Below are 27432 nucleotides of genomic sequence, written 5' to 3'. Positions count from 1 at the left end.
GCGTTTTGGCTGCTGACGGTGCGGATCCGCCTCTGCTTTCCCCTTCCCACAGGTCTTCTTTCCCCGATTTTTCTGTGCTTCGTAGCCTTTTTTTTCTTTGTGTGTGTGTGTGTGTGTGCGGATATTTTTCTCTGCATTGCTGCGTTTTTGCTTCACCCCTTTCGCTAACACTCTGTGCCCCACCCCCCACACCCACACCCCCCTACACGCACACACACAGAGACACACAACCATATATCAGCCATCGCACCCATCGTATACCTCTCTCTCTCGTAATTATCGTCCGTCCTTTCCTACTGAATCGCACGTCGCGGGAACGCACGCGGGCACTCGATGGAGCAATCAGATCGTGGCGCGTGGGCCCCGGCGCGGCGTTGCTGTTCGGCACCGAAGAATCGAGAGGAATCACGCAGCAATCCAAGCACCTTTTACGCCTTTCCATCTACGCTGCATAGCATTCTATTCGGCCCACGACAGCGCCTCACGAAGTACGCAGACGGTATGCAGGCGCTGCCGTACATGCCCACTGCAACCACTGCGGAGGGGGCGGAGGACCTCGCTACCGCTTCACCTGCTGAAGCCAACGCAGAAGACGCGGCCGCGGCAGCAGCCCCGGAGACCCCCATCGGGGCAGTCGAGCCGCGCCGCCCGGAAGCAGCAGAGAAGACGGCACTGGAGGGAGAGGCAGTAGCGGGCGGACTGGTCGTGCAGAAAGCTGCCGAAGAAGCTGTCGCCGAGAGGCCCAATGCTGTACCCGTCGGTGTCTCCACGGAAATCGAGAGCTCCGCAGCGGAGCAGATAGGGGCAGGTGCACCGACAGCCGCCGCAGCACCCCCTGCAGCGTACGGAGACGTGGAGTCGGCGGTGGCGCAGGCGCCGGTCGTCGCCACCGCCCTTGTCGACATGGCGGGACGAAGGACAGGCGACGAGGATGGGGGCAGAGCAGTCACCTCTGCCCAGAGGGAGAGGAATACGGGCACCGCCGATGGTGCTGCCGCTGCCGCGGCAGCGGCTGAGGTAACAAATAGTGTTATTGGCGTGGGCGCGGGGGAAGTGCCGAATACGGTTTCAGTAGAGCCGGAGGAGGCACGCGAGATCGCTGAAGGGTTGGAGAAGTCAGCGGGCGCTGCCGAGAGTGCGGCGGCGGAGGACGAGGTACCAACTGCGCCGCCGCCGCTGCACGCCACATATGAGATGGTCGCCTTTGATGCGGCGCAGATCTCTGCGTGGATGACGGAGTATCGTCATGAGACGGGGCACATCCCGTGCGGAGTGCAGCGCTTCGTGAGTCAGATCAACGAGCAGACGGCGAAATTCACTCCGCTACGGGTGGGCGGCACGAACCTCACATCGAGTGCGTTGGGGGCTGCCGCAAAGAAAGGCAAAAAAGGCAGTGTGTGTGCCAGCGCCGTCGCTGGCGCGAAGAATGGGGCTGGCGCCCTTGCAGACCTGCCCAGCCGCGACAGCGGCGTGTTCGGCTCCTCCTCCTCCTCCCTGCGCACCGGCGTCAGCGTCGCGGCCAAGAAGCCGAACGCACTCGAGGCACTCGGTGACGTGTGGGAGGGTCGCCAGGAAGCGCCTATCTCTCTCACGCAGGGCTCGCTGCGCCGTCGCGGTCTGTTCGGCGAAGTGGAGAAGAAGGAGATCCATCACATGGTGGTGGCCGTGCTGAACAAGGTGACCACCGACCCCGTTAAGTTCCGGGAAGTGAAGAACGAGTTGCTGCGATTGCCCATCCCCGAGGCGAACGCTGAGCAGATGACGAGGATCGTGGACACCTTCTTCACCAAGGCAGTGCGGGAGCAGCACTTCAGCCACAGCTACGCTGACCTCATCGCGGCCCTCTGTAAAGTGCCGCAAGGTCAGCATATCGTCGGGGACAAGACACAGAGCCTCGAGTACCGCCTGCGCATGGCATTGCTGAAGCGCTGCCAGGCTGAGTTTCTGCAGAGCATCCGAGCGGAGGAGGCGGACGCGTCCATTCAGGCAGCGACGGCGGCGGCGAACACGTCCGCCGTCGAAGGCGGTCATGCGGTCGGCTTCGAGACAGAGAAGGAGCGCCGCGAGCGCATGTGCGGCAACGTCCGATTTGTCTGCGAGCTGTTCCTGCGCGATATCGTCGCCGCCTCCGTCATATCGGTCATCTTCCGCATCTGCTGCCTCGGCTCTGAGTTTGGAGAGTTCACCGTGCCGCCGCCGTACACGCCGACGGAGTCGCAGGTGGATGAGATCATCACCGTCGTAAAGACGGTCAAGGAGCGGTACTTTGTGCAGTCCGGGGAGGGCCGCCGAATGCTTCCGCACCTGCTGCGCCAGCTAGACTACTGGGTGACGCACTACACCATCAGCCGCTGCCGTTTCGTGCTCATGTCGACGGTCGACGACCTGCGTGCCATGTTGCCCAATGAGCCAGCATCGCCGATGGCGAGTGCTCAGCTGAGCGCGGCGGCGTTCGTTACGCCTCAGCCGGTGAGCAGCTCGCCAGCGCAGTCACCTCCGCCTTGCGACGTCGTCGAGCAGGGCGTAGTCGCCGTCATCTCCCCCGCTGCACCGCCAGGGGCAGCGGCGCCACCAGTAGGCGCTGCTGCGGACTCTAGCGGGCAGCTGTCGATGAACTCCACGATGGTGGGCGGGCAGCCTCTACCAGCGCCGCGCAGCAAGCAAGTGGGCAGCGTGAGTCTGAGTGACTCGGCTGGCTCGATCAACGGCATGCTGCCCGCTGAGTTACCTGCAGCCAGTTCCACACACTCCGTCCTCACGCTCACGTCGCGGTCGACTCTTCAGCAGGTGCGGCCCGAGGCAATCGCAAAGCTGATGGCGACCTTCTCCAGTGGCCAATGTAGCGCCGACGAGGTGGCGATGCACCTCTTCGACACCTACGGCAACGTGCTACCAGCCCTCGGTGCGTGGATGGACCGCTGTCTCTCTGTTGTCAAGGAGGAGAAGACACGCAAGCAGACTGGCGCCGTGCTCGTCGCCTGCGTCGCGCAACTGACCGCACACACGAACGCGAGCAGCGAAGAGGTGACGGAGGCGGTGGCAATGTGTCGTGAGCAACTGCACGAGGCCGCCATGGAGGCGTTGCAGCGTGCCATCGAAGGTAAGCTCTATGAGGACCTCCACATCTTTCAGTTCTGGGCACAGCTCATCTTATCCGACCACGCGCGCGTCGTCTACGACGAGGAGCTCTTGAACGAGGGCCTCGAGCTGCTCGTGTACACCGCGCCGCCAGCCGTGCGTAGCTACCTCGTTGACGTAGGCAAGTACATGGCACATGTACTGGTCACCCCGGAGAAGCTCCCGTGGCAAGCTTCCACCGAGGCGCAGGGCTTTGTGCGGTACCGCCCGCTGCTTGTGCTGCACAGTCTCGTGTTGTCCGGCGGACCCAGCGAGGCACAGGCGCTGCTCGATAGCGTCGTCGCCTTCCACGACGTGCGGCAGCACTCACTGGAGCTGCGACTTTACCATGCATTCCGCACCGGCTCGCCGTCCCGCGAGGTCATCTTCGAGCAGCTGCGCACGTCATCGAGAACGACGAGCCGCGATTCGACGCTCGCTGCCGAGGTGCTTAGCGCGCTTCTAATAGCAGAGTTGTGCTCGAGCGGCGACGCCCTCGTGGAGGACAACATGGACCTTCTTCAAGTCACCGTCGACGGCGTGACGCGCGCAGAGCGTGAAATCGCGATTGTGACGGAAGTCTACGAGATTCTTCGTTACACGCCTCGCCCGATGACCATGTCAGCCGCTGCCCGAGTACTGCGCAAGCTTGTGTGCATGCACATTGTGTCGGACGAGACGATGGAGCGGGCAGATCGCTTTTACGAGGCGGAGCGCGACGGTGCGATCGACAAGCCAGCCCATGAGAGCATCTGCGCGCTTGCAGCGCCGCCGAGCGCTGAGTACGCGCTCATAATGGATTGCCACGGCGCCGACGATGTGTCGCTCCACAGAAGCGTTTCGCTGCGCTCCGTGAACGGCCCAGTCGCCTCGAGCAGCAGCGGCAACGGCAACGGTAACATCAGTGGCAACAGCGGCAACGGCGGCGGTGCTGGCGGGAGAGCGGAGTCGGCGGATGAGCTGCAAAGCTCCAACGCTAGCAGTTTCAGCGAGTCCCGCCCCCGCAACAGTCGCCCGCCACGGCGTGAGGCGGATAGCGGACAGACCAGCAGCCGTCAGTCGCAACGAGGCAGCCAGAGTAACACCTCCCTGCAGGCTACACGAAGCGGGGAGGACAGCAGCAAGCGTTTGTACCGTAATTCCTACAAGAACCGTCGACGCAGTCAGGGGGAGGGTGGAAGCGGGCAGCACTCCAGGGCAGGCGGCAGCAAGGAGGCGCCGCCACAGCAGCAGCCCGTGGGGCAGCCCTCTCCGTCATCTAACTATGCCAGCAGCCACGACGGTAGCCGCCACGGCGGAGGCGGTCGCAACGGTGGTGGTAGTCACTACGACCGTCAGCAGGGAAGCACGCGCGCCGGGCGAGGCGGCGGTCACTTTGAGCGTGGCCGTGGCGGTGGCCGCGGAAACGGCGCCACATCCCATCGTGGCGGCGGTGTTGGCAATAGCAACAGCATATTGCGCGAGGGCTCTCGCCGAGGCAGTGGCAGCGGCCGCTACAGTCCTCCCTCGACTGGTGGCGGTGCCGGTAAAGGTGAGTAATGGTGTGGCCTCGAGGTGGTGTAGTCTTGGCAGCGGGAAGAGGCGGGAAGGGGAGGAGAGGCGTACACTTTGCAGAGCCGATTCGTTGGGCTCTGCTTTTCATTTAAACAGGCACTCTAACGAATACCCCTTCCGTCTTTGTAGTCGCGCTGCAGGTCAACGCACGCACGCACACACACGCGCGCGCGAAAGTCTCTTGTCCGTCACCCTCTGCTCATCTGAAGTGTCGACGTTTGCCTCCCCGCCCCTCATGGCGATAGCGTGTAAGACCTCCTCGCCAAAGAAGCGAGCGTCATGGCGCACAAGCAAACACGCACGCACCGAGTCGCATCAAGCGCTGTAGCGTCGGCGAGAGAGAGAGAGCGGCAGAAGAGTCCACCCGTACGTACCTCTGTGCGCTTGTGCATGTGCGTGTGTGTGTGTGTGTGTCATTTCGCAGATTTCCAAATAGTGAAGAAAAAAGGCGCCTCAGTGGAGGCCAGCCAGAGGATGAGAAATAATATGGATGGGAGCGAGAGGCGAAGGGCTGGCCGGTGGATGCGCGTTCGCTGCGGTGCAGAGGACTGGTGTCCTAGCGCCATGTGCCAGTGCACTAGCTCCATCAAAGATGCACAGTCCTGAGCAATGACCAGCGTCGCTGCAAGCTCATGGAGCGTAGCCCGCGCTGACCCATTTGTGCGTTTCTGCGTTAACGTAAACGCGCGCGCGCACACGCGCAAAGTTTCACCTACCCTGATCAGTGCTCACCCCTGCCTCTGTGTCGATCCTTCACCTCCCCTCGTCACGTCCACCACAGAATTCGCCGCAAGGACAGGGAGCTCACCCGCACACCTCCCTAATACAAACATATACATACATACATATATGTATATTACATACGGCACTCACCCACAGCGCTAACGGAACACCGCGGCGTAGAAGCCCCGCTGCTCAGGGCGTTGTGCGTTTCCTTATCGCTTCATTTTTGGATCGCCGTCATTGCCCGATAGCCTGTGCGTCTTTTTCAGAGGCAGCAGAGGCCTGAGTCGGTGGGCGGCGGCGCTGCGGCGTGTGTGCACAACGCTCCTGCGGTTGCGATCACAAGAAGAGTTTCGGGCCATTGTGCCGATCCAAACGCTCAGCGCACGTCCTCATGTCAGCTAACACCTCGGATACCCTGGCACCGGCGTCGCTGCCGGAAGACGCTGCCATGATGACGCCGCCCGATCAGCTGGCGCACCGTGAAGTACCCACCTTTTTCACCCCAGCCTCCGCTAAGCACACCAGCGTGGCAAGCGATCAGAGGTCCAGTCACGCGCAGCCACCGCCGCGTGTGCACGACTTGGCCAACGTTGTGGTGTCGGCCTCCTCTACGGAGGTTCGCCAGAGCAGTGCACACGCCTACACCCTGCGGCCACTCGAGCTCATGGAGTCTATCAGGGGCCTGCATGAGCTGCATCAGCTGGGCGGGCTCACAAGCGAGGAGTTCGCTCAGGCAAAGCAGCACATTCTCGATTCGGGTACCTCCTCGGCGTCCACGTGCAAGAGCAAGTCGAAGCAGTCACGCGCGCGCCGTCACCGCCGCCGCGGTCGCCGCTCGCACAACAGCTCGCGCTCGTGTTCGGCGTCTGCCCGAACGCATCCGTCCAGCGGTGCCCGCATCCGCAGCTCTGCTAGCACCAGCAGCAACAGTTCCAGTCGCCGCTCGTCTTCCTCCTCCTCCTCGTCATCGTCGAGTGGTCGCTTCATTATTGTACCGCGCTCGAACGTCTGGCGCACCCTCAACGACACTACCGACGAGGCCATGCGCAACCACAGCGCAGTAGCGGGCCACATTGGGAGCATCGACTACAACGATGCAGCGACGCTGGTGCACTCGCCGCTGCTCAGCAGGAGCGGCGCCGTCATCGGATTTGCCGGCGGTGAGAAAGAGAGGGAGGAGGAGTGCTGTGGTGGCGCGCACAGGCGGGACGGCTACCAAAAAATACCGTCCGAAGACCCTCTCGCAAGCAACTTGGCGAGTGGAGCAGCGGTGCCAACGCCTACAGTAGCTACTGTACTAGGCGCCAATGGTGGCGGTCGCGCGTCCCTCGGCGGCCGACCTATCGACTCCTCGGCCGCAGAGACAGGCAGCAGCTTTGCCCGCCGCGCAGTCTCCCCCACCTTCGCCGGCGCCCGCGAAAAGGCGATGTACGGGACCTTTTTGCACCGGGAAGATGGCGCCCCTGCCGTAGATCCGGCACCGCAGATGAGCGTGGTGCTCAACAGCGAGGATGTCGTGCGCATCCGCTACTTCAACAGCCGCGGCGGCTCTGGTAACCACTTCAGGGACGTTGAGCTGCACACCTCCCAGCTTCGCGACCCGATCTTCGTTCGCAAAGGTGAGTCTCAGGTCATACCATGCAAGCCGCGTGCCGCTGTTGGCAGACACGGTCGCGACGCGCCAGTCATGATGGCGATGCCGACCCACGACTCGCAAGTGTTTCAGCTGGCCGAGATGACGCTGGAGGAGCGGCGTGCCTGGGAGGAGATGACGTCGACGCGCTCCTCATCTTCCAAGTCGCGCAGGTCCAAGTCTTTGTACTTCGAGAATAGCTTTAACTGGTATTGGGTGGACGTTACGGGCAGAGACGCCAGCCGGCAACAGTACAACGCGACGCTGCGCTATCTAACGCACCGCTTCAGGTTGTGCGAATCGTTCCTCGCCGACCGCGAGCATACGCTAGTGCTGCCACAGGTGTGCGAGTCGCCCGTCTACCCTGGTCAGTACTTGCTGAATCTGCGTGTGGCGACCGACAAAATTGCCATCTCCGACGACAGCGTGACGGAGCTGACGAATCGGTGGATCATCGTGGTGGACCTCAAGCAGCACATCGTCATCACGCTGCATCGCGTCGACACCCACGGCATGGCAAACCTGCGCTCACAGTGGAAGCGAGTCATCGAGAACAGCAACGTATCCTTCCAAGAGTTCCTCCTGAAGATCATCGATGACGCCATCTACACATACCTTATCAGCCTCGACGTGCACACGGCGCTTCTTGATAAGTGTGAGGCGAAACTGTTCGTGGAGAAGCCGACCATGACAGCGCCGGTGGCGTCCGGCCACTACATTGACAAGCGGATTCTGCACCACTTTGCCCGCAGTTCGCGGTCGCCATTCCTGCGCCGGCTGCTGGACGAGCAGGACCGCTCGCCGATGCACAAGGGAGAAATGAACCGCTTCTTGCACCACTTGCACCGGCGCACGAGTGTGCAGCACAGGATGCTAAGCGTGACCCAGGCAGTTCTGACCAGGGCCTTCACAAAGTTGAGGCTATGCTCGCGTGAGATGGCGGGGCAGATGTGTGCGTCATGCATCGAAATCAACGACCGTGCGATGGAGGTTCGGGACGATGCGAAGAGGTTACTGAACCTGCACATCTCTCTGCAGAGCTTCCGCACCAATGAACTGATGGCAGTGCTGACTCGTGTGACCATGCTCTTCACACCTGTGACATTTCTGGCGGGGGTATACGGCATGAACTTTCAGAAGAACTTTCCGGAGCTGACGTGGGACTACGGTTACCCTTTCTTTTGGGCAATGTGCATCATCCTGGTCATCGCCATGCACACCTTTTTTTTGCGCAATCACTGAGGCGAGGGAGGAAAGAGGAGAGCCTTTCCCGTCGTATCGGATTGGCGTGTGGGGGAGGCGGGAGGGAGATGTGCAACTCGTCTACGGAAGCAGCGGCCACCGCCACCGCCGCCCCTCCCTCCCTCCCCGGCTGGAGCAAACAGAAAAGAACGACATCTGTCTCCCTGTCCTCACTGCGCCCCAGAAAGGACGGCCGCCGCATCTGTGTGGATGGGCATGTGCTCGGGAAAGGCAATGTGCGCGTTGACCGGCATTCATCTCTCCTGTATTGCGTTGATCTCTTAGTGGCACGAGCTGTGCGTTGAGTCCCCCAGACGTGCGCGCTTGCGGAACTCTACAAAAGTATATATGTGTGTGTGTGCGTGTGTGTACGGGGGATCGAGGGGAAGAGCGGGAGAAGGTGGCGGGGATGCCGCATGCTGAGCACCGTGGCCCGTTGCACGTGTTTGGTGTGGGAGGTGCTGGCCGTCAGCATCGCCCTTTTTCCTCTCAGCATCGTAGCACTGCTCTGCCATCATCCCCTTCCTCCCCCTTCCCTCCCCTCCTTTGCCGCCCCTGCACTCTCTCCCACTCGCCGTCTTGTCTCGCTGCGCCTCCCTCTCCCTCTTGCGCACTTCTACGGTGCCTCGCTTCGCTGCTGCCGAACGGGGGAGGGTCGCGCCGCCTCTGTGCGCGTGGCAGCTCGGTATGGGGTGGGGTGGGTGGCAGGGGGGAGATCAGGGGCCCCCTCCCCTCCTCTCTTTGTGGGGAGCATCCAAGCGGCCCCCTCTCTCTCTTCCCACCGACGCCGAACCACTTCCAGTGTTGGCAAGGGCCAAGCGCCTGCGACGCGAGGAGATGCCAGGGCGACGGCCCGCTGCTGATGTCGGTGGACAGGTCCTGTGCGGTGTTGCGCCGATGCGAGCTGCGACAACGGGCGCGTCTGCACCATCCAAGTGATGGGCGAAGCGCCAGCGTGTGACCCAAGCGTATGCCGCCCGGGCCTCACTCTGCCTACTGATCTGGGGGAGCTGGATCCGCCCTTGCGCGGGATGCACCACACGGTGGCCGGCATCGCGGGCGCGGGTGTGAGGTGGGCAGAGCGGGCGGCAGAGGCGATGCTCCGACGACTGATTTCGGCGCATCGCTGAAGCGCGTGTCTCTCACGAGCTGCTGCGCACCACCACACGGCAGTGGGTCTTGTTCAACGGCGGCCCGTAGTGGAGCTAAGCCCCCGTGTGCTCTGCGTCGCCGCAAAAACGGACCCACGTCGTGAAAGGAGGAGCAGCACGTGCGAAAGTGGCTGCTGCTCTCTCAGGCACATCCACGGGCGTGTTCGCATGCGCTGGTAAACTGCGGTAGTGTCGATGTGTTCGCCGTCACGACAAAGAGTCAGCCGCCCGCCTCCCCGCCCCACTCCATCCCTTTCAGCAGTGAAACAGGAAGACGCGCGCGCACACAGGTGCGGCAGAGCGTTGTGGTTTAGATGCCAATCTTCTCACGTGCGCAGCTGATGTGCGTGGTGCCACCTGTCTATTGTCCGCCTCCTCTTCCGCCCTCCCCTTTGTGGGCGTCCTAATCGCAGCGCATGAATGCTTCAGGGATCAGCGATACACACACACACACCTGCTTGAAATTCAGAGAGGTCAGCAGCGACCACCACACCCACTCTCTCCTACAAGCGAGGGGAGCATACAGACCACCTCACTCCCACCACCACCCCACTGTCGCACCCTCTCACGTGACATTAGGCGCCACCGCCTCCTCATTTCTTTTCGGCACAATCGCAGTCACACACACACACGCACCTCTCTCTCCCTATATATATATATTGTGATTGCTTCAGCTCTGCAGAAGCACACATCGCTACACTGTCGAAGCGTCCCCTGCCCTTCCCCTCTACCGACGGCAGTGCCAACCCTTCCGTCTGTCCCCTGCCCCATTTGTGGGCTCGTCGCACCTGCTCTGCCGCTTTCAGATGTTCACAGTTTAGTGCCTCCCCCCTCCTCTCCCCATTTCTATCCGTTTAGCTGCCGCTGCCATGGAATACCCCCATGCGGGTGACGTGCTCGCAGAGGAACGGTCTTCGAACGGCGCCGAGGGGAACAGATCGATGGACACCTGTCGAGGGTCATCGGTATGCTCGCAGCTCAGTAGCGACATTCACAGCGACGACGTCGACGCGCAGCGCAGTGACCGCCTGGCTGTTACTTCCAGCAGCAGTAGCGGCGCCGCCGTCGCGGACGACGAGGCTGACGCTCCTGCGCATCGTCGTTTACCCCGCAACTATGCGCCCAAGTCTGGGAGCGCTGCCGGCGCCGCCGCTTGTCCATCCCCTGCGGACGCGGCTGACAACGGGGACGAGGCCGAAAAGGTGCCGACTGCTGTGGGGCTCATCAATGAGGGCTGCACCTGCTACCTGAACTCGCTGCTGCAGCTGCTCTTCCACATTAGCTATTTCCGCACCGCGGTCTACCGCATCCCCGTCGAAGGCGATGATGGGCCGACGGTATACAAAGCCCTGCAGGAGATCTTCTTCCAGATGCAAGAGCGCACCACGCCAGCGCGCACCACCGTTCTGACGAACGCCTTTGGTTGGGGCCGCAAGGAGCTGTACGTGCAGCACGACATTCAGGAGATGGCGACTCTGCTGCGCGATAACTTGGAGGAGCGGATGAAGGGGACCGTGACGGAGGGCGCCATCAATCAACTTTTCGAGGGCCGTGGCGAGCAGTTCGTGGAGACGCTGGACAAATCGTTTGTGTCACGCCGCGCGGACACCTACTATGACGTTCACATTCCTCTTGGTCAGCACAGCACGCTTCTTGGCAGTCTGACGTCACTCACCGCGCGCGACCAGCTCATCGGCGACAACAAGTACCGTGTAGAGCGGGAGGGGATGCCGGTGGTGTACATGGATGCCGAAAAGGGCTACAGCTACACACGCTTCCCTGCCGTGACGTGGTTCCATCTGAAGCGCTTCGCCATGGACCTGACCTCGCCAACACTCGAGATGCGCAAGGTGAACGCACCATTGGAGTTCCCCGTCGTCTTAGACCTTCGCGCCCTGGAAAAACCGAACGCCGCAGAGGCGGGAGACGGCGTGGAGACTCGGAGCACCTTAGGCGCCGCTGTCGTCCCCTTCCGCAGCGACTCGCCCGCCATTTACGACCTGCAAGGGGTAATCGTGCATCGCGGCACGGCTCGCAGCGGCCACTACTACTGCTACATCCGGGAGTGGGACCCGGTGGCGCAGCGCTTCTGCCGCTGGCTCGAGTACGACGACGAGAACGTGCGCCAGGTGCCAGAGGACGTCGCGGTGCGTGCCAACTACGGCCGCGGTGCCGGCACGGCGGAGAGCCTCCGCCACGACACGTCACTCATGGGTGGGGCGAACGCGTATATCCTATCCTACGTGCGCCGGGCCGATGCGGCGGCAATCCTCGCGCCTTCGCCGACGGACATCGTATCTGACCGTGTGAAGGAGGCGATGCGGCGCGCCATTCAGGAAGAAGAGCAACAGCTACGCGAAGCCGAGGAGGCTCGGATGTCTGTGACGATGTATTGCCTCACGGATGCGGCGCTCAGCAGGTACTGCGACTCCGTGTGCAGCACAGAGCTCTTCTCCCGCGATGTTCAGCAGTGGCGCCGATTTGCCGACTGCGTCATAATCGTACGCAAGTCGGACACGCTGGCAACGGTGTACGAGGCATTGGCCGGACAGTCGGAGATGGCGCGGCGAGGTGTGACGGCGTACAACTGTCGCCTATGGCGGTGCAGCGATGGGTCGGCGCTGCGGCCGTCCATCGCTCTGCCGACGCACGCGGAAAGTGTGGAGCGCAGTGGCCTCGGGCCGCAGCAGCCGCAGGAGTGCCTGAAGGATTACCTTACCGCAGAAGAGAGCAATGCGGCGCTGACAATGTGCCTTTATGTCGACCAGGCGAAGGTGCCCTTGCCGGGGCTGCGCGGGTTGACGACGGAACGGGGCCTGATTCGAAGCGTCCAGCAGGACAGCACTGGCCGCTGCTACACGGTGGAGTTGTCGAGCCCGACGCAGGCGAAGGCGCTGCACATTACTCTCGACCACTCGGACTACGGCGTCACCGTCGAGTACGTTGTCACGACCGACACCGAGACGCTTCCTGTTGCGATGGCAGCGGTCACCGATAGCAGCAACAGTGTCACCCTGGTGCTGAGCGAGTCGCGATGGACGGTGTCGGTAATGCTAACGTGCTACATGCCGAACAAGCGGGCGGTTACCGTGCGCAACGTTCACCTCGAACTACCATTCGGGCACCCCCTCCTGCAGCCGTCCGCGGTGGCATCGACCCCTGCGCTGCCGGTGCTGCCCGTTGTTGGCTACGACCGCGCCCTCATCTTCTTCAAGTATTACGACTACTCTACGAACACCATTCAGTACATTGGCAGTCGAATCATCGATAAAGCGGCCAAGACGTACTGCTGTGCGGCCGTGTATCGAGAGTTTCTCGGTCTGCCGGATGACCCGGCGCCATCCGCATCCGGCGCCACCGCGGCAAAGCAGCAGCAGCCACCGCCGTCCATGTTCCGCTTCTTTCTCGAGCGTGGCGATCACACGCCGGTCGAGCTGAACGAGCAACTCGACCTGGGAGACTTCAAGTCAGGGTGCGTTGTGGTGGCGCAGATGAGAGCGGTTCCTGCCTCGTACCGCTGCCTGACGATCCTAAATTACTACCGAGACACGCGCAACAGCCTTGACGTGCATATCGTCGAGGTGGAGCGTAGCCACAGAGCCAACGACGACACGTACCGGCAGATGACGCTGGAGCGGCAGCGCAGCGCCGTGGCGGCGGCGGCGGTGTCGCCTTCGGCAGCGCCAGGCGAAGAGTTTGAGGGGGCCGCCGGCGCCTCCATCGCCGGCGAGTCGCAGGAGGGGGAGTCGACGGCGCCGACCAACAGCTCCAACTCCGTGCCGTCCGATGCGAAAAAGACGAAGATGCCGAGCACCGGCAGCACGGGCGGCGTGACCACCAGCGTGAGTCTCTCACCGACGCCGGTCGCGGATACCACTGGCAGCAAAGCCACCGCTGTCGTGAATGCCATGGTGGAGGCAGACCCGATTCGCATCGCCGCCACGCTGAACCCATACGAGGCGGTGCAGCTCCCCACGCTGCACGAGATTGCAGTGACAACGCTGCCCACAGAGCATTCATGCCGCATGCTCTTCAGCTGGAACTACGAGGCTGTATGCGCCGCTATCGGTCGCGCCGTCGCCTTCGACCCGAATCGACTGCAGCTGTACCAGTGCTGCAGCACCGGTGAGCCAGCTCCAGAGGTGTCGCCAACTCTGTGCAGCAGCCGACTCACCGTGGCGGACCTCCTCTACCTGGACTCGTACAACCCAACCTCAGTACTTTATTACGAGCGACTGGCCGAAGCGCGCGAGCGGCAACAGAACTTTGGTGTCCTCACCGCCACGCTGCGAGACCACGCGGGACACGCACTGCACCGCGAAAGTTACACCGTGCATGTGGCCAGCATCACCCGCCAGGGTCTTGTGCGGCTTGTTTGCCAGTCTGTGCCCGGGTGGCAGCGTGAGGCGGATGCATGGGGCTCCATGCAGGACACCCTTCAGTCGCAGCACTTCACGCTGAGCTTCGTGGACCCGGCTAGGCATGTCATCGCGGCGATGTATGAGGTAGCCATGTCCAAGACTGGCGCCGAGGAGTCCGCGCTGGAGCCGTCCGCGCTACGGAAGTTCGAGGTAGAAATTCAGGCGGCGGCGCCGCTCCAAGGAACGGAGCAGCGGATTGCGTGTTGTCACATGAACTACTCGACGCACGACCGCAGCGCGTCACTGGGGCAGCACCAGCAGCGCGTCGCTTTTGGGCAGCCCTTCCTCATCACGATTGACCGCACCACAACGGTGCGCGATGCGCTCGACATGATGCTGCACACGACGCATCTACCGAAGGACGCGCTGAATAACGCCGAGGGCTTCGGCGTCATGATGGTGGCGGGGCAGGTGTATCACTTTGAGAATTGGCAAGAGCACTTGCATCTATTCTGGACACATACCAAAAACACCTCCCCCTACGTTGCCAGCCTGATGCTGAACCACGCCAAGCCGCGCGAGAAGCCCGGGTCTCGCTACGTTGCTCAGCACAGCCCGCAACTGAGGATCTCCAATAAGTAGTGCCTTTCCCCTCCCCTCCCACAGTTGCAGCGTGCAGATTGCATAGGCGGACAGGTAGGGGGATGGCCGGCGTGTGCGCTTGTGTTTGTGCGATGAAGCATCGATTGATGACGGAGCCCTGCACGCGTACTCTGCATGGGGCACAAAGAAACCAAGTGGGATATCCACTGAGGAGGGTGAATGGCCCATCCGGCACGCCAAGGGAGGTGAGTCGCTGCCCCCCCCTCTTCCCCATCTCAGCATTGATGCCCCCTTCCGAAGTTGACCGCCATGTGATCATCCGCTGGTAGTTGCCCTCTCTCTCGCTCCCCCACCTCTCCGCGCTTTGTCCATTGTGGTCGGCAACGTGCAGCGTTTGTGTGCAGCTCACCGCCTTCTATTTCTTGTGTACCCTCTCGTGTCCTTTAATCTTGCTTTCCCTATGCTACGCCGTGTATGTGTGTGTGTGTGTGTCCTTCGCGGCTTCCCCTCCTCCCCCCAACTTCTCCGTCCCCCCTCAATGACTCCAGCTGTCTTTTCCTCTGTTCGTGGGCTCTCTACACCACCACCATCACCTCCCCCCCACTCCTCTTCTTCGTCCCAAGTAGAGCGCTGCATGCGCACCTCTCCATCTCCTTTTCCTGTACCGCTGTCCGTATCGTGGGATGAAAATATGCCGTTGCTCGTGTGGCTCATCGTTAGCGCCACCTGCTTTCGCGAGGAAGCATCGTGGTTCCCTCTGTGTGTGTGGGTGGGGGGTGGGGGAAGGTGGAGCGCAGGGGGCGCAGTAGAGGGCGCTCGAAGCGATCTCCGTCTCGGCTCGAGCACAGGTATGCTCGTGGGGGGGGGGGTATGGTCAGCCAACCCTCCTGCAGAGACAGCTGCTCCCCTCCGCACTGTCGACGCGTTGCCCACACTCCTCCGATTACTGAATGTGCACCTATTCCCGCACGGGCAGGCACGCACTATAGAGCGTGAAGCTGATGTCCTCTGCACAAAACTACCCTGACGTTGCTGCTCCTCTCCCTCCCTCTCTGCCATCCCCCCCTCTCACTGCAGCCACCACTCTCCTCTCCTCTCACTCACCTTCCCTCCTTGCTCGCCACGGCGGCACGCCCTTCGCAGCATCCCCGCAGGTATGCAGCGCCTCTCGAACAGCTATGAAAAGCAATGACGGAGACAACCGAAGAAACAGACGCGGGGCAGCGATGGGTCGTCCCTCCCCACGTCTTCCCCCCGTCGACCCTTTGGCCGCGTCTGTCGGCTCGCACGGGCAACGGGCGGGGGGTGAAGAACGGGAAGAAGCGACTCGACGTGGCCTGCTCTACTAGCGGGATGGTGCGCGAAGGTACGCCCCTCTGCCCTCCGTCGTGCGCACACTGGCTGACAGGAACGCCCCGAAAACGGAAAGCAACACCTTCCCATGGAGACACCGCCTTCTCTCCTCTGCCTGCGCGCTCTGAGCCTGTCTTACTCTATCCTCCCTCATCACTCCCTCCACCCATACACGCACACGTACCGATACACTCTGACGCACTCGTCAGCCACGCATAGAAGACGAGGACGCCGCAAAGCAATACGAGCCCACGAAGCGACATTAAGCGAGGCCTCTGACCGACTCGCTGCCCTCCGCATAGAAACGATCGCGAAGATAAAAGTCGTCGCATAGACACCGCTCGACGGAGCTTTCAAGTCTCTTGCTCGCTCCCCCCACCCCTTCCCCCCTCTTTCTCTCTCTCCACCTCCCCCACAAGCCGTGGTGCACGCTTCTGGCTGCATGCGTACCGTGTGCGCCACTGCATCGACCCGACCAGCCTAACTTACCCGCAGACAGACACAGTGAACCGGGGAGGAGGAGGAGGAGGAGAAGCGAGAGAGCGCGCACCCGGTAGCCCGTGCCAAACGCGAGTCAGGCACGTGCACAGAGAGATCGGTGGCCACTAACTGGCGGTGCACACCATCATAGAAGCTGTAGCGGCACAGCAGATCTTTTTCGGTGGGCTTGTCGGCTGTGTGAGCGAGACTTCCCCTCCCCCCCTCTCCACTGGGCACAGTTACCGGGCTCACGCAGGTGCGCCCAACCCACCGAAACACAGAGTCACAGTGGTGTGTGCGTCCTCGCTCGCACTTTTTTCTCGTCCCACCCTTACCCAGCACACGCACACAAACCTCAGCGCTGTGGAGGATGACGGACGCATCGAAGTATAAGAAACTGACCCCGATCGACCATGTCCTCCTTCGACCGGAGATGTACGTGGGCAGCATCGAGACGCAGCCCACGTCCATGTACATCTTTGACCCGGAGAAGGGCAAGATGGTGTGGGAGACGATGCGGGTGAACCAAGGCCTCCTGAAGATTGTGGACGAAATTTTGCTCAACGCGGCGGACAACATCAACAACAGCAAGGGGTCCGTGCGGCAAACGTACATCAGCATCAACATCTCCGACACGGGTGAGATCACAATCGAGAACGACGGCGCCGGTCTCCCGATCGTGCGCAGCAAGGAGCACAAAATGTACATCCCGGAGATGGTTTTTGGCCACCTGCTGACCAGCTCCAACTACAACAACGACTCCACCTCGACGACCGCCGGCCGTCACGGCTACGGTGCGAAGCTGACAAATATCCTCTCCACAAAGTTCTCCGTCGTCTGCCGCACAGCTGGCCGCGAGTTCCACATGAGTTGGACGGACCACATGCGGATGGCGACGGCGCCGCGCGTGACCCGGGTCGATCCGAAGGAAAAAAATGTCACGCGGGTGAAGTTTATGCCGGATTACGCGCACTTCGGCTTTCCAAACGCGTCCATCTCGCTAGACATGAAGCGGGTGCTGCACAAGCGCATTATGGACCTCGCCGCGATGTTCTCCAAGATCGAAGTGCGGCTCAACAACGTGCCCTTCGGCTTCAAGGAGTTTACCGATTACGCGCAGCTCTACTCGCTGCCCGGCCCAGACGGGTCGATGCCGCCTGCGCCGTTTGTGCACACGAGCCCAAACGGCAGTGTCGCCTATGTGCCGCAGCTGACACAGAGCCCGAAGCGCATCGTCGGCGTCGTGAACGGCGTCGTCACCTACAATGGCGGCACGCACTGCAACGCTGCCATGGACATCCTCGACTCCTGCCTCGACTCGTTGAGCAAGAATTTCAAGAAGGACGGCAAGGTGGTGGACACGAACCGAGTGCAGCGGCACTTCACCGTGCTCGTCTTCCTGATTCAGGCGCAGCCGAAGTTCGACTCGCAGAGCAAGGCGCGGCTCGTGTCGACCGTGACCATGCCGCGCGTGCCGAAGAACACGCTGGAGAAGTACCTCGAGACGATGCCGTTCCTGGAGGCTCACGTGAACAGCATGGACGACCAGCTCACGAACGAGCTGAACAAGGAGATCGGCGCCGGCCGGCGGCTGACCAGCAAGACACTCATATCCTCCATCACGAAGCTCGTCGACGCCACCTCGTCGCGGCCAGACGGCAGGAATATTCGTACGCTCATCATCACAGAGGGTGACTCTGCCAAGGCACTCGCCCTGAACTCGCTCTCCAGCGACCAGAAGAAATACTGCGGTGTGTTCCCGCTGCGTGGCAAACTGCTGAACGTGCGCAATAAAAACCTGAAGCGGCTCAAGTCGTGCAAGGAACTGCAAGACCTTTTCCTCGCGCTGGGGCTGGAACTGGGCAAGGAGTACCAGTCGCCGGCTGAGCTGCGGTATCAGCGACTGCTCGTCATGACGGATCAAGACGCAGACGGCTCGCACATCAAAGGCCTCGTCATCAACGCCTTCGAGTCGCTGTGGCCGACGCTGCTGCAGAACAACCCGGGCTACATTTCCCTCTTCTCTACACCGATTGTGAAGATCAAGGTCAGCGGCAAGTCGAAGGAGGCGATCGCCTTCCATAGCTTCCGTGACTTCCACCGCTGGCAGCGGGCCCACCCGGATGTGCGCTACACGGCCAAGTACTACAAAGGTCTCGGTACATCGACCACGGCGGAGGGTAAGGAGTACTTCGCAGACATGGACAAGAACATTATGCGGCTCACCGTCGACGCCAAAGACCACCGGCTGCTCGACAGCGTCTTCGACGCGGCGGAGGTGGAGTGGCGTAAAGAGTGGATGACGAAGGCGAACGCCTTTCAGGGCGAAATCGACATCGACCGCAGCAAAAAGACGCTGACTATTCCCGAGTTTGTGCATAAGGAGATGGTGCACTTCGCGCTCGTCGGCAACGCCCGCGCCATTCCGCACTGCGTCGATGGACTGAAGCCGTCGCAGCGCAAGATCCTGTGGGCAATGCTGCGGCGCCACAGCTCCGAGGCGTCAAAGGTAGCACAGCTGTCGGGCTACATTTCAGAGGTGTCGGCGTTCCACCACGGCGAGGCCTCGTTGCAGGAGACGATCGTGAAGATGGCGCAGAACTTCACCGGCGGCAACAACATCAACCTACTGGTGCCAGAGGGCCAGTTCGGCTCTCGGCAGCAGCTCGGGAGTGACCATGCCGCTCCGCGCTACATTTTTACGAAGCTCAGCCGCTTTGCCCGCCTGCTGTTCCCTGAGGAGGATGACCCCCTGCTGGACTACATGGATGAAGAAGGCACGGTCGTGGAGCCGCACCACTACGTCCCGATCCTACCGATGCTGTTGTGCAACGGCGCCGTCGGCATCGGCTTCGGCTTTGCCACGACAATCCCATCATTTCACCCCCTCGACGTCTCCGCGGCAGTGCGCTCGATGATCAACGGTGAGTCGGCCAAGCAGGTGGTGCGCAACCTCGTGCCGTGGGCGGTGGGATTCCAAGGCACGGTGCGGCGCGGCGCCGACAACGAGTTCATCGCGGTTGGCAAATACACAGCGCACCCGAACGGTCGCTTCCACATATCCGAAATCCCGTGGATGACGAGCATCGAGGCATTCCGCTTGCACATCTCGTCCCTCGCCAGCGCAGATGTTGTGCAGCGCATCGCTGACTACTCGGGCGCCAACCACATCGATATCGACCTCATCGTGCGCGACGGCGCGCTGACAACGTGGGCGGAGTGTGAGACAGACCTGGCGCTGGCGCAGCGCATCTACATCAACGGCACCGTCTTCTCACCCGCCGGCACGCTTAGCCCGATCGACTCGAACCTCTCACCCGTGCTGCAGTGGCACTATGACCGTCGCCTCGAATTGTACAAGCGCCGCCGCACCCGCAAGATCGGGCTTATGGAGATGGATCTCGCCCGCTTGCAATCGACGCGCAAGTTCGTGGAGCACTTTCGGCAGGGCCACATCGACTTCCTCCATGCAACAGATGACACACTCGTCAAGACGTGCGTGAAGCTCGGCCTCGTGCGCGTCGATGAGAGCTTCGACTACATCTTGAAGAAGCCCATCACGTTCTTCACCCGGACGAGCACAGAGAAGCTGCAGATGGATATCGCCAAGACGCAGGCGCAGATAGAGGAACTGAAACGGACGACGCCGGTGAAGATGTGGCTGGCGGAGCTCGATAAGTTCGACAAGACATTTCAGGAGTACGAACGTGTGCTCATCAACTCAATTCAGAAGGAGCAGCGCTCGGCCAGCATCACAGGCGGGGTAGAGCTGCCGCCGCTTCGGCAACCGCTACTGACGCTGGAGGCGTCCGCGAAGGGCGCGACGGCGTACCGCGTGCACGCCTGCCAGTATGAGAAGCCGCCGCCGAGTAAGCGCCGCCCTGGAGAGTCTTTGGGTCGCGCCACGTCGTCGGATAGCGCCGCGCGTGGTGTGGGAAAGCGGCTGATCGGCTCACGTGTAGCGTTCAAGAAGAAGAAGCCGACCGGCAGCAGGCGCGGCGCCAAGATGAGTCTGTCGACGCGGGTGGCACGTTTTGCCGGCGCACAGCTCGGCCGCCTGCTGCCGCGGTTGCCGCACTTTTTGTTGTAAAGCAGAGACGAGGGAACGGAACGCGTCGGGATGTTCTGCTGTGTGGCTCGGCATCCCGGCAGCGTCTTGGGTAGGCGTCCGGTTGGACGGTTCTCTCCATAGAAGGTGTACGTGGGGAGGAGGGAGGTGTCGAGCAGCGGTTGCAGTGGCCGCTGCTCGACGCCGCCTCTCACCCTCTGCGCACACGTCACCGTCGAAAAAGAGTCTGAAGTAGCGGAGATCGGACGAGATCCAGAGTTGTGTGTGCGTTTGTGTGTGTGTGTGTGCGCTCATGGGCATCGACATGCCGGCAGTTCGGCAAGAGAATAGCAATGCGCTCTCTCAACGGAAGCGTACGCGCGGCTATGCGATGTGTGAGTGCGGCGCGGAGTGGCGAGGGAGCAGTGAGAGGGAGAGCGGCCGCTGTCGTGCTGACCCATAATAGTGGCGATCATCATGAATGGAGTGGTGTGGGGTACTGTCCGCGTCGGGTGGTAATACTTGTCGCCTCCGCCGTGCGTGGGTTTGTCGTGAAAAAGAAAAACATTTCCGCCTGGTCTTTGCTTGGCTCGCCCTTCTGCGACGATTCCGCCGCTCTCGCTGTCATCGCCGGCCCTCGTGCTCGTCGTCGCACGCGCAGAGCCTTTGCGTTTCAATCGGTCTTCTGCGTATGGGGTGCTAAGTGTGTGTGTGTGTGCGTGTGTCAGCGGCTGCTTCTCATCAGCTACGCCGCTCTCTCCGTCCCTCGACCTGCCACCAGCCGTGATCGAGCACAGGAAGGCAAAGCGTCACGAAAGACAAATGGTACCACTGCTAAAGTGACAGGGACGGCAGTCGCGCCTCGCACGCACGCGCAATGACGCGCCTTCTGCGCGCGTATCGTCCCCAACGCGTCCGTCGCCACCACCCTATTCCATCGCTCCCCTCCCTTTCCCTTTCACCGTACAACTCGTGCGCGCTGCACGCCCGCTGCCTCACGTGGGCGCGCGGCCGTCTGGCGCATTTCACGCAGCGTCTGCCCACCATCGCGTGTGCGAGCCGACTCACGGGGCCCGTGAACTGTCCTGAGGTGCCGCGGTGAGCCTGCTCCTCCACACCACCGCCCACGCCCACCCCACCCCTCTCACATTCGCAATCAGACACACGTCTGGGTCCGTTGGTCTGTCAGCGTCTCTGCGTGATGAGATTGGGCTGCGCGAATATCCACGTGCTCTCCGCACCTGACCTCTCTCCTCCTCCCATCCCATACCACACATGCGCATACGCTGTAGACACAGCTTGACGCTGCGACACCCCTGCATCCTCCTCTCTCTCGCTCGCGTGCTCTGGTGCTGTTGATGCACACTTGGAAGCGATCGCCAGCAAGGGCGGCACTGCCTCCCCACTCCCCCTTCTCGGCAGGCGCGTGCGCACAGGGCTGCTTCAGCGCTTCCGACATGGAGATCGATCCCCTGGAGACGCAACTCATGGGCGTGCTCGCCCTGCACGACGACGACGACGTCAACGATGATGATGTCGCCTTCGCCACCTTCAACTACATTCACAGCGCCCACACTGCGGCCTTGGCGCTGCTGCTGAAGGGTAGGCTCCCTGAGGTGCAGCGGTGCCTGCACCTCTGCGAAGCGGCCTGTCGGGACATTGGCATGGGCCCCGTGGCGACCGCGCCAGAGGAAGCTGCGTCGGCTGCGGCCGCACTGTCCACGACCCACAGCGCCGTCGGTCCTTTAGGGGAGAGCTCGGAGGCGGCGGGCTTGCCGCTGCGGCCCTCTTTGCCACCCCCATCCGTGGATGCAGGGACGGTGCGGCGGCCAACTTTGCGGGTGCTGCGCAGCGACGAGGACCGCCGCGTTTTTTCAGCTTTGGTAAACCGCACAGCGCAGCTGCAGAAGCGGTTGGAAACCGCTCGACAGGTCTGGCCGGACGGCGGCACCGACATCCGCCCCCACAAGATCGGCCCAGGGCTCAGGGACGGCGTCGGATACGAGGCGATGGATAGGCGCGAGGCGGCGACAGGCATGCGGTTCGCACAAATACATCTGCAGCAGCTGTCTCGCGCGGCACCGATGTCGTTGCTGCTCCCGCCTGCTTTTGTTCACCGCTTCCGGGATAGCGGCGCGCAGACCGCCGCCGCTCGTCCCCCGCCTCCGTCGACTCACCTCTCCGCACCTGCAGAGGGCCACTGCGGCGGGCCGACAGCGCTGCGCCTTCCGGCCGGCATCCTTCACGGTCCGCGTGGCAGCGCCAGCCAACACGTAGCATCAACCGCGCCGGCGGCGCCTCACAGGGCAGCGCCGTCGCCCCCGCCACCACCGGTGCGCAGGAGTCTGCTACCCCTCGTCACCACCGGCAGCGCCCGCTACCCGAGTCCGTGTCGAGCTCGCACACTGCCTGGTGGTGATTGGCAACGCCGGCCGCAGTCGAAAAGCCACGTCGGTACTCCCGCAGCCGAGGACAAAGATGCGGAGGGCGTCGACGACACGCCCGCACTTCAGCAGCTGTCGCATCGGCGGGGCTCGTCCATTTCGCCCTCTGCCTCCTCTCCGGAACAGGGGTCCTCGCCCTCCTCGGTAGCAGTCACCCAATCCAGACCCGATCCGTCTCGCCGAACGGCCCAGCTGGTGACGCGCATGGTGGCCCGCGGCGGCGCCGACGAAAATGAGCAGAAGAGTGTATTGCCTCTGCATGGTGGCGACATCAGGGGTGGTAACGGCGGCCGAGCAGGTCTCCCTCCTGTCCAAAGGCTGCATGCGAAGGGGGTGCCGCGGACGACACCGTCGCTGCGAGGGTTCACCGGCAGCAGACACGGGCCGCATCCGGCGCAGTCGCCGTTCACTCTGGAGGAATGTTTTACGCCGCGGCGCCGCGTGCTGCCAGTGCCTACCAACATACATCCCACGGCATCCTCTGCGGCGAACGGGATCGCCTCCTCGGTGCCGCGGCTGCCGAGCATCGGCAGCGGATTGCCTAGCGACGGCGCGGTGAGCGCCACAGCCGCTTGTACCCTTCCGCCCCTGACAGGGCTGGAGACGACAGCAACTGCGGCTTCGGCTGCCGCGGCCCGCGCGGTGCGAGTCGCTCGGCAAACGGTGCAGTTCGCCACGGCAAGTCTGAATGCGCAGCTGCAGCGTAGTGTGATGGCGCTAGAGGAGTGCGACCAGTGGGCTCTCTCCCGACTACCCTACAGCGCACGAGAGGCCCTATTGGCGGCGCGTGCACGACAAGCAGCAGAGGAGGACGAGGAGGTGAGCAGCAGGAGCAGCGACGTTAGTCCATGCGACAGCCCCGCACGCGTCGCTGCACCTGTTTCGGTGGCCACGTCTGTCACGCCGAGCAGCTATCCCGCCGTGGCGCCGCACGCTCTGTCTACTGCGGATCCATCAGAAGCCGCAGCAACAGCAGCGGGGGCGGCGACGGCGACGGCGGCAGCAGCCGCCATTCTACCGCCGGTCAGTGACCAAAGCGAAGATGTGTGTGTGTGTCTCGCCTCAGCTCCGCGCAGCGCCGCCAACGCATCGCAACCTATGCCGGCCTTCGCATTACCGCACCCGAAGGCAGTGGCCACGAAGGGCCCCACTGCGCTCTGCCCATTCCCGGCCGTCGAGGCGGTCTTCGGTGGAGAAAAAGTGGCGCGCAGCGGCGGTTCCGAGGGCGGCTCCGCTATGATCGGCCCTGCGGAGACGACGCAGCCCGTCGTGGTAGCAACCTCCCTGGCCGAGTGCGCAGTGCAGGAGGCACAGGAGGTCGACGGTGAAGCGGCGGGACGAGTGGGCGTCGCCCTGAGCACCCAAGCGTCGCCGCAGGCAAGGCCCAGCGGTGCAGGCGGCGCAGCGAGGCACTACACATACAATGCAGCGGTCGAAGCGCTGGTTCATGCTCGCCTCGCCGCCAGGCGAGCTGCAGTCCCTCGCCTGCAAGCAGCAGCCCCCCTTGCAGCCGTAGTGGCAGAGGCGGTTGAAGAAAGCAGGCCCAGTACCTCGGAGGAGACGCTCGTGAGATGGAGACGCATGCTGCAGATGGCGGATAGCACGCCAGCAGCGACAACGGCATTGTGCGGCGCAGGCACGACTGCTGCGAAGGTGAGCGCGGCCGCGGCGGTTTCTCCCTTCCAAACCAGCCGCTGCCTGCTTACCCCTGCCGTTGCGCCATCACACAGCACAGTGAACGGCGGCGTGCACCGTACGCGGCATGGCATTCGCAGCGCCACTGGCGTGCTCCGTGATCGCCAAACGCAACGCATCGTCTGCGAAGCACTCCGACAAGCCTCTCACGTGCTCCCAAGAGACCTTGTCCACCCAACGCGTAAGGTGGACAGTGCTGCGTGCCCGAAACCGTCGTTCTCGGACCTTCCGAATGTATTCGCGGGAGGCGTGGATGGAGCGGGAGCGGGGGCGAGCGCGAAGATGCGGGGCCACGCGGCGCGCCACACCACTGGAGAGGTGACAATGGATACGAGTCTCCTCTCAGGCGCATGCACAAGCACGCAGGCTTCCCCGGGCGTTGTGCTCGCCCTCAACGGTGCCGCACCGTCGCGGCGCCAGCCCCCGCAAGTGAGCGGCGCCGAGGTTGTTGTGCCGTGGCTGCCGCTATCCCTGGGGGCTGCTAGCACCTCGGTGTCCAACTTTACGGTCGCAGGACCGTCGACGGCAGCGGTGGCCGACGTGTTGCGGCAGCTGCACGATGCGCGCCGCGCGAGCGCCGCGCTACTTAGCATCGAGGATTGGACGGTCGTGGCGCCGAACCTGCTGGGTCGCTCACTGCCGCTCAGTGTGCGCGCGGTGCGCATCCAGAGGTGGTGGCGTCAGCGACTCGCCGCTCGCCTCTGCCGTCAGCGCCGCGCCGCGCAGGAGGCGTATCTTCTCGAGGAGGAACGCCGCGATGCCGCCGCGCTACGGCTGCAGCAACAAATGTGTGTGCACTGGGCCCAAGAGGCCTTGGCGCGTTGTGCTGCAGCGTACGCTGCGTGGACAGAGCACCGGGTGGCTGCCGAGCGGACCCCCACCATGCGCAGCAGCTCTACCGACACCCTCGCAGGAGATAGTATAGCTTTCGAAGCCTCGGACTCGTTCACCACGATGTCGCCACCGCATGTCCGAGGTAGACATCCTGTCGCGCCATACGCCTTCGAGAGTACCGGGGGGGCGTTTTTATCGGAGCAGGTGCGTTGTGCGCGCGCTGTTCGCATCACACCGGCAGTCGCCGCAGCCCCGGACAGCGACGAGGATGCCGCAGACAGCGGTCGAGGTCAGTGCAGGCTGGCGTGTTGCTCCCCACTGAAGGCCTCCAGAGCGGCGCCGCCGGCTGCCAAGCCCGCTGCGGCGGTCGGGTCCATCAAATCGGCAACCGCCGCGCCTCTCTCTGTGCACAACGGCACAGACAGTGAGCGGCAGAGTGCTGCCGCGCATCGCATTCAGCGTTGCTATCGACGGCACCTTGCACGCCTTCACATGGCGCGGCTCCGCCGAGACGCGGAGGTGCTCAGTGCCGTAGTAACGCGGCGGGCACCACTTGCCGCCATACGCCTGACCCTGACCGCTGCGCCGCTCTCAGCGCCTGCGGCCGAGTCACGGATGAAGCAACTGCCTAGCGGCACCCTTGACGGAGGGGCCGGGGAATTCTCAGTGATCTCACCCCCTTCCGGGGATACGCGTGGCTCGCCACCGTCGCTGCTGAATTCGAGCACGGCTTTCTCGCACGCTGCCCCGGCGCGAGAGGTGGCAAAGGGCTCTGATGCCGCCATCATACGCAGCCTCCTTAACCACGACACTGGTGATGTGTACGAGGCATACTTGCAGCGCGGACTCGCTGCGCGGCGCAATGGCGACTACAAGACACCGCTGGAGCGCGTGAGTCTTCGTGACTTGCAGCGTATCCGCCAGCAGCGTGAGGGTGAGGCAGCCAGGCAGCGCCAGCAACAGGAACGCGAACAACAGCGAAGGCTCGAGCAGCAGCAGCGATGGGAGCGCCAGGTATTGGAGGCGTCCAAGACCATTCAGCGAGTTGGTCGTGGGTGTCGGTGGCGGCGTTGGCTGCGTGAGCGCGAGCTGAAGATGAGGCAGCGCGCCGACCCTCACGAGGTCGAGTGGCTTTCCCGCTCCATCGTGAGCGGGCTCCACAATGGGGAATTCCTGAGCTCCAAAGGCCTCCCCACACAGCCAGTCCTGTTGGAGGATGCGCAGTGTGCCAAGCTTGCCGGCGGCGAGGCAGTGGCGTCTCACATCATATCGCGCCTGCAGGAAGCACACCCGCAGTGGTTTGGGGTCGCTGCGAGGCCGACAAGTGCGCAGTATATCGCATCGCACTGCACCCCCGCCCAGCATGCCGCTGTCACCACAGCGGGGGCCTTTTTAGCTGCCTTTGCCAGCCGCGCCGAGGTCTTTAGCCGGTACCGCCACACCTGTGCCAGGAGCCTTCAGCTGGTGTGGCGGCTGCATCGAGCAAAGCTGCATAGTCGCGGCAAACGGGGCCGACTCGCTTCAGCAAGCGAGCTGTAGCTGGCCGGCTCTCCAAGAATCGTCTGAGCACCTCTCTCCCCCTCCTAATCTTCGCTGCTCCGCCTGTGGCTTCCTCTTGTCTGATGTACAGCACTTCTTTGAGCACGATGGAGGTGCGGGCGACGCTCTGCACGCACGCCACGAGCGTGTGATGTGCGCCGCTGGCGCCGATGTTTGCACGCCAGCCCCACACACACACACGCAAAGTAGGGACACTGTGGCCGCCTTGGAACAGTCTTCTCAGAGGATGGTTGTATTTGGAAAAAAAGGGGAGTAGGCAATGAGGGCGGTGTCGGTTACTGCCGGGTCCCCCCGACCTATCCTTCCCTTCCTGCCACCGTGCATCTTGTCGTGCGCGGTGGCGGTGGCACACCCTAGGCCGCGACCACCACCGTCTCTCCTCCCTCGCATCTTGCCAATGGGCCTCCCCTCTCTCCCTTCCCCTGCCCAACACACACGGCACGCACAAGCAAAAAAAAAGCATAGCGCCTTGGGGAAAGGGGAGGCGACCCATTCATCAGTCCACTGCGGCACCCACTGAGTCCCTCCCTATACCTCCACGCCCATCCCACACGGCAGGTGGTGACATCAAGGCCTCCCCCTCCAAGGCACACACACACCACCCGACTCACCTGCGGAAGGGCGGGCGGGC

General features: G+C 62.7%; 5 protein-coding genes across 5 annotated transcripts; all 5 read left to right on the top strand.

Moving 5' to 3' along the window:
* Positions 1 to 333: 333 nt before the first annotated feature.
* On the top strand, positions 334 to 4656 carry LSCM1_06970 (uncharacterized protein; the record flags this gene model as incomplete). The annotated part of the gene is made up of 1 exon (XM_067324367.1): positions 334 to 4656. The coding sequence occupies one exon, from the start codon at positions 334 to 336 to the stop codon at positions 4654 to 4656; it is 4323 nt and encodes a 1440-aa protein (XP_067180038.1).
* A 1132-nt stretch (positions 4657 to 5788) lies between these two features.
* LSCM1_06969 (uncharacterized protein) lies at positions 5789 to 8272 on the top strand (the record flags this gene model as incomplete). The annotated part of the gene is made up of 1 exon (XM_067324366.1): positions 5789 to 8272. The coding sequence occupies one exon, from the start codon at positions 5789 to 5791 to the stop codon at positions 8270 to 8272; it is 2484 nt and encodes an 827-aa protein (XP_067180037.1).
* Positions 8273 to 10292: 2020 nt separating this feature from the next.
* LSCM1_06968 (uncharacterized protein) lies at positions 10293 to 14426 on the top strand (the record flags this gene model as incomplete). The annotated part of the gene is made up of 1 exon (XM_067324365.1): positions 10293 to 14426. One exon carries the CDS (start codon positions 10293 to 10295, stop codon positions 14424 to 14426), a length of 4134 nt encoding a protein of 1377 aa, XP_067180036.1.
* Positions 14427 to 16590: 2164 nt separating this feature from the next.
* On the top strand, positions 16591 to 20310 carry LSCM1_06967 (uncharacterized protein; the record flags this gene model as incomplete). The annotated part of the gene is made up of 1 exon (XM_067324364.1): positions 16591 to 20310. One exon carries the CDS (start codon positions 16591 to 16593, stop codon positions 20308 to 20310), a length of 3720 nt encoding a protein of 1239 aa, XP_067180035.1.
* Positions 20311 to 21725: 1415 nt separating this feature from the next.
* Positions 21726 to 26780, top strand: LSCM1_06966 (uncharacterized protein; the record flags this gene model as incomplete). The annotated part of the gene is made up of 1 exon (XM_067324363.1): positions 21726 to 26780. One exon carries the CDS (start codon positions 21726 to 21728, stop codon positions 26778 to 26780), a length of 5055 nt encoding a protein of 1684 aa, XP_067180034.1.
* Positions 26781 to 27432: the final 652 nt, after the last annotated feature.

Source organism: Leishmania martiniquensis, chromosome 15, assembly GCF_017916325.1.
Source record: "Leishmania martiniquensis isolate LSCM1 chromosome 15, whole genome shotgun sequence".
NCBI lineage: Eukaryota > Euglenozoa > Kinetoplastea > Trypanosomatida > Trypanosomatidae > Leishmania > Leishmania martiniquensis.
Note: the sequence above shows the minus strand (reverse complement) of the source record. Positions and strands in the feature narration are given on the sequence as shown.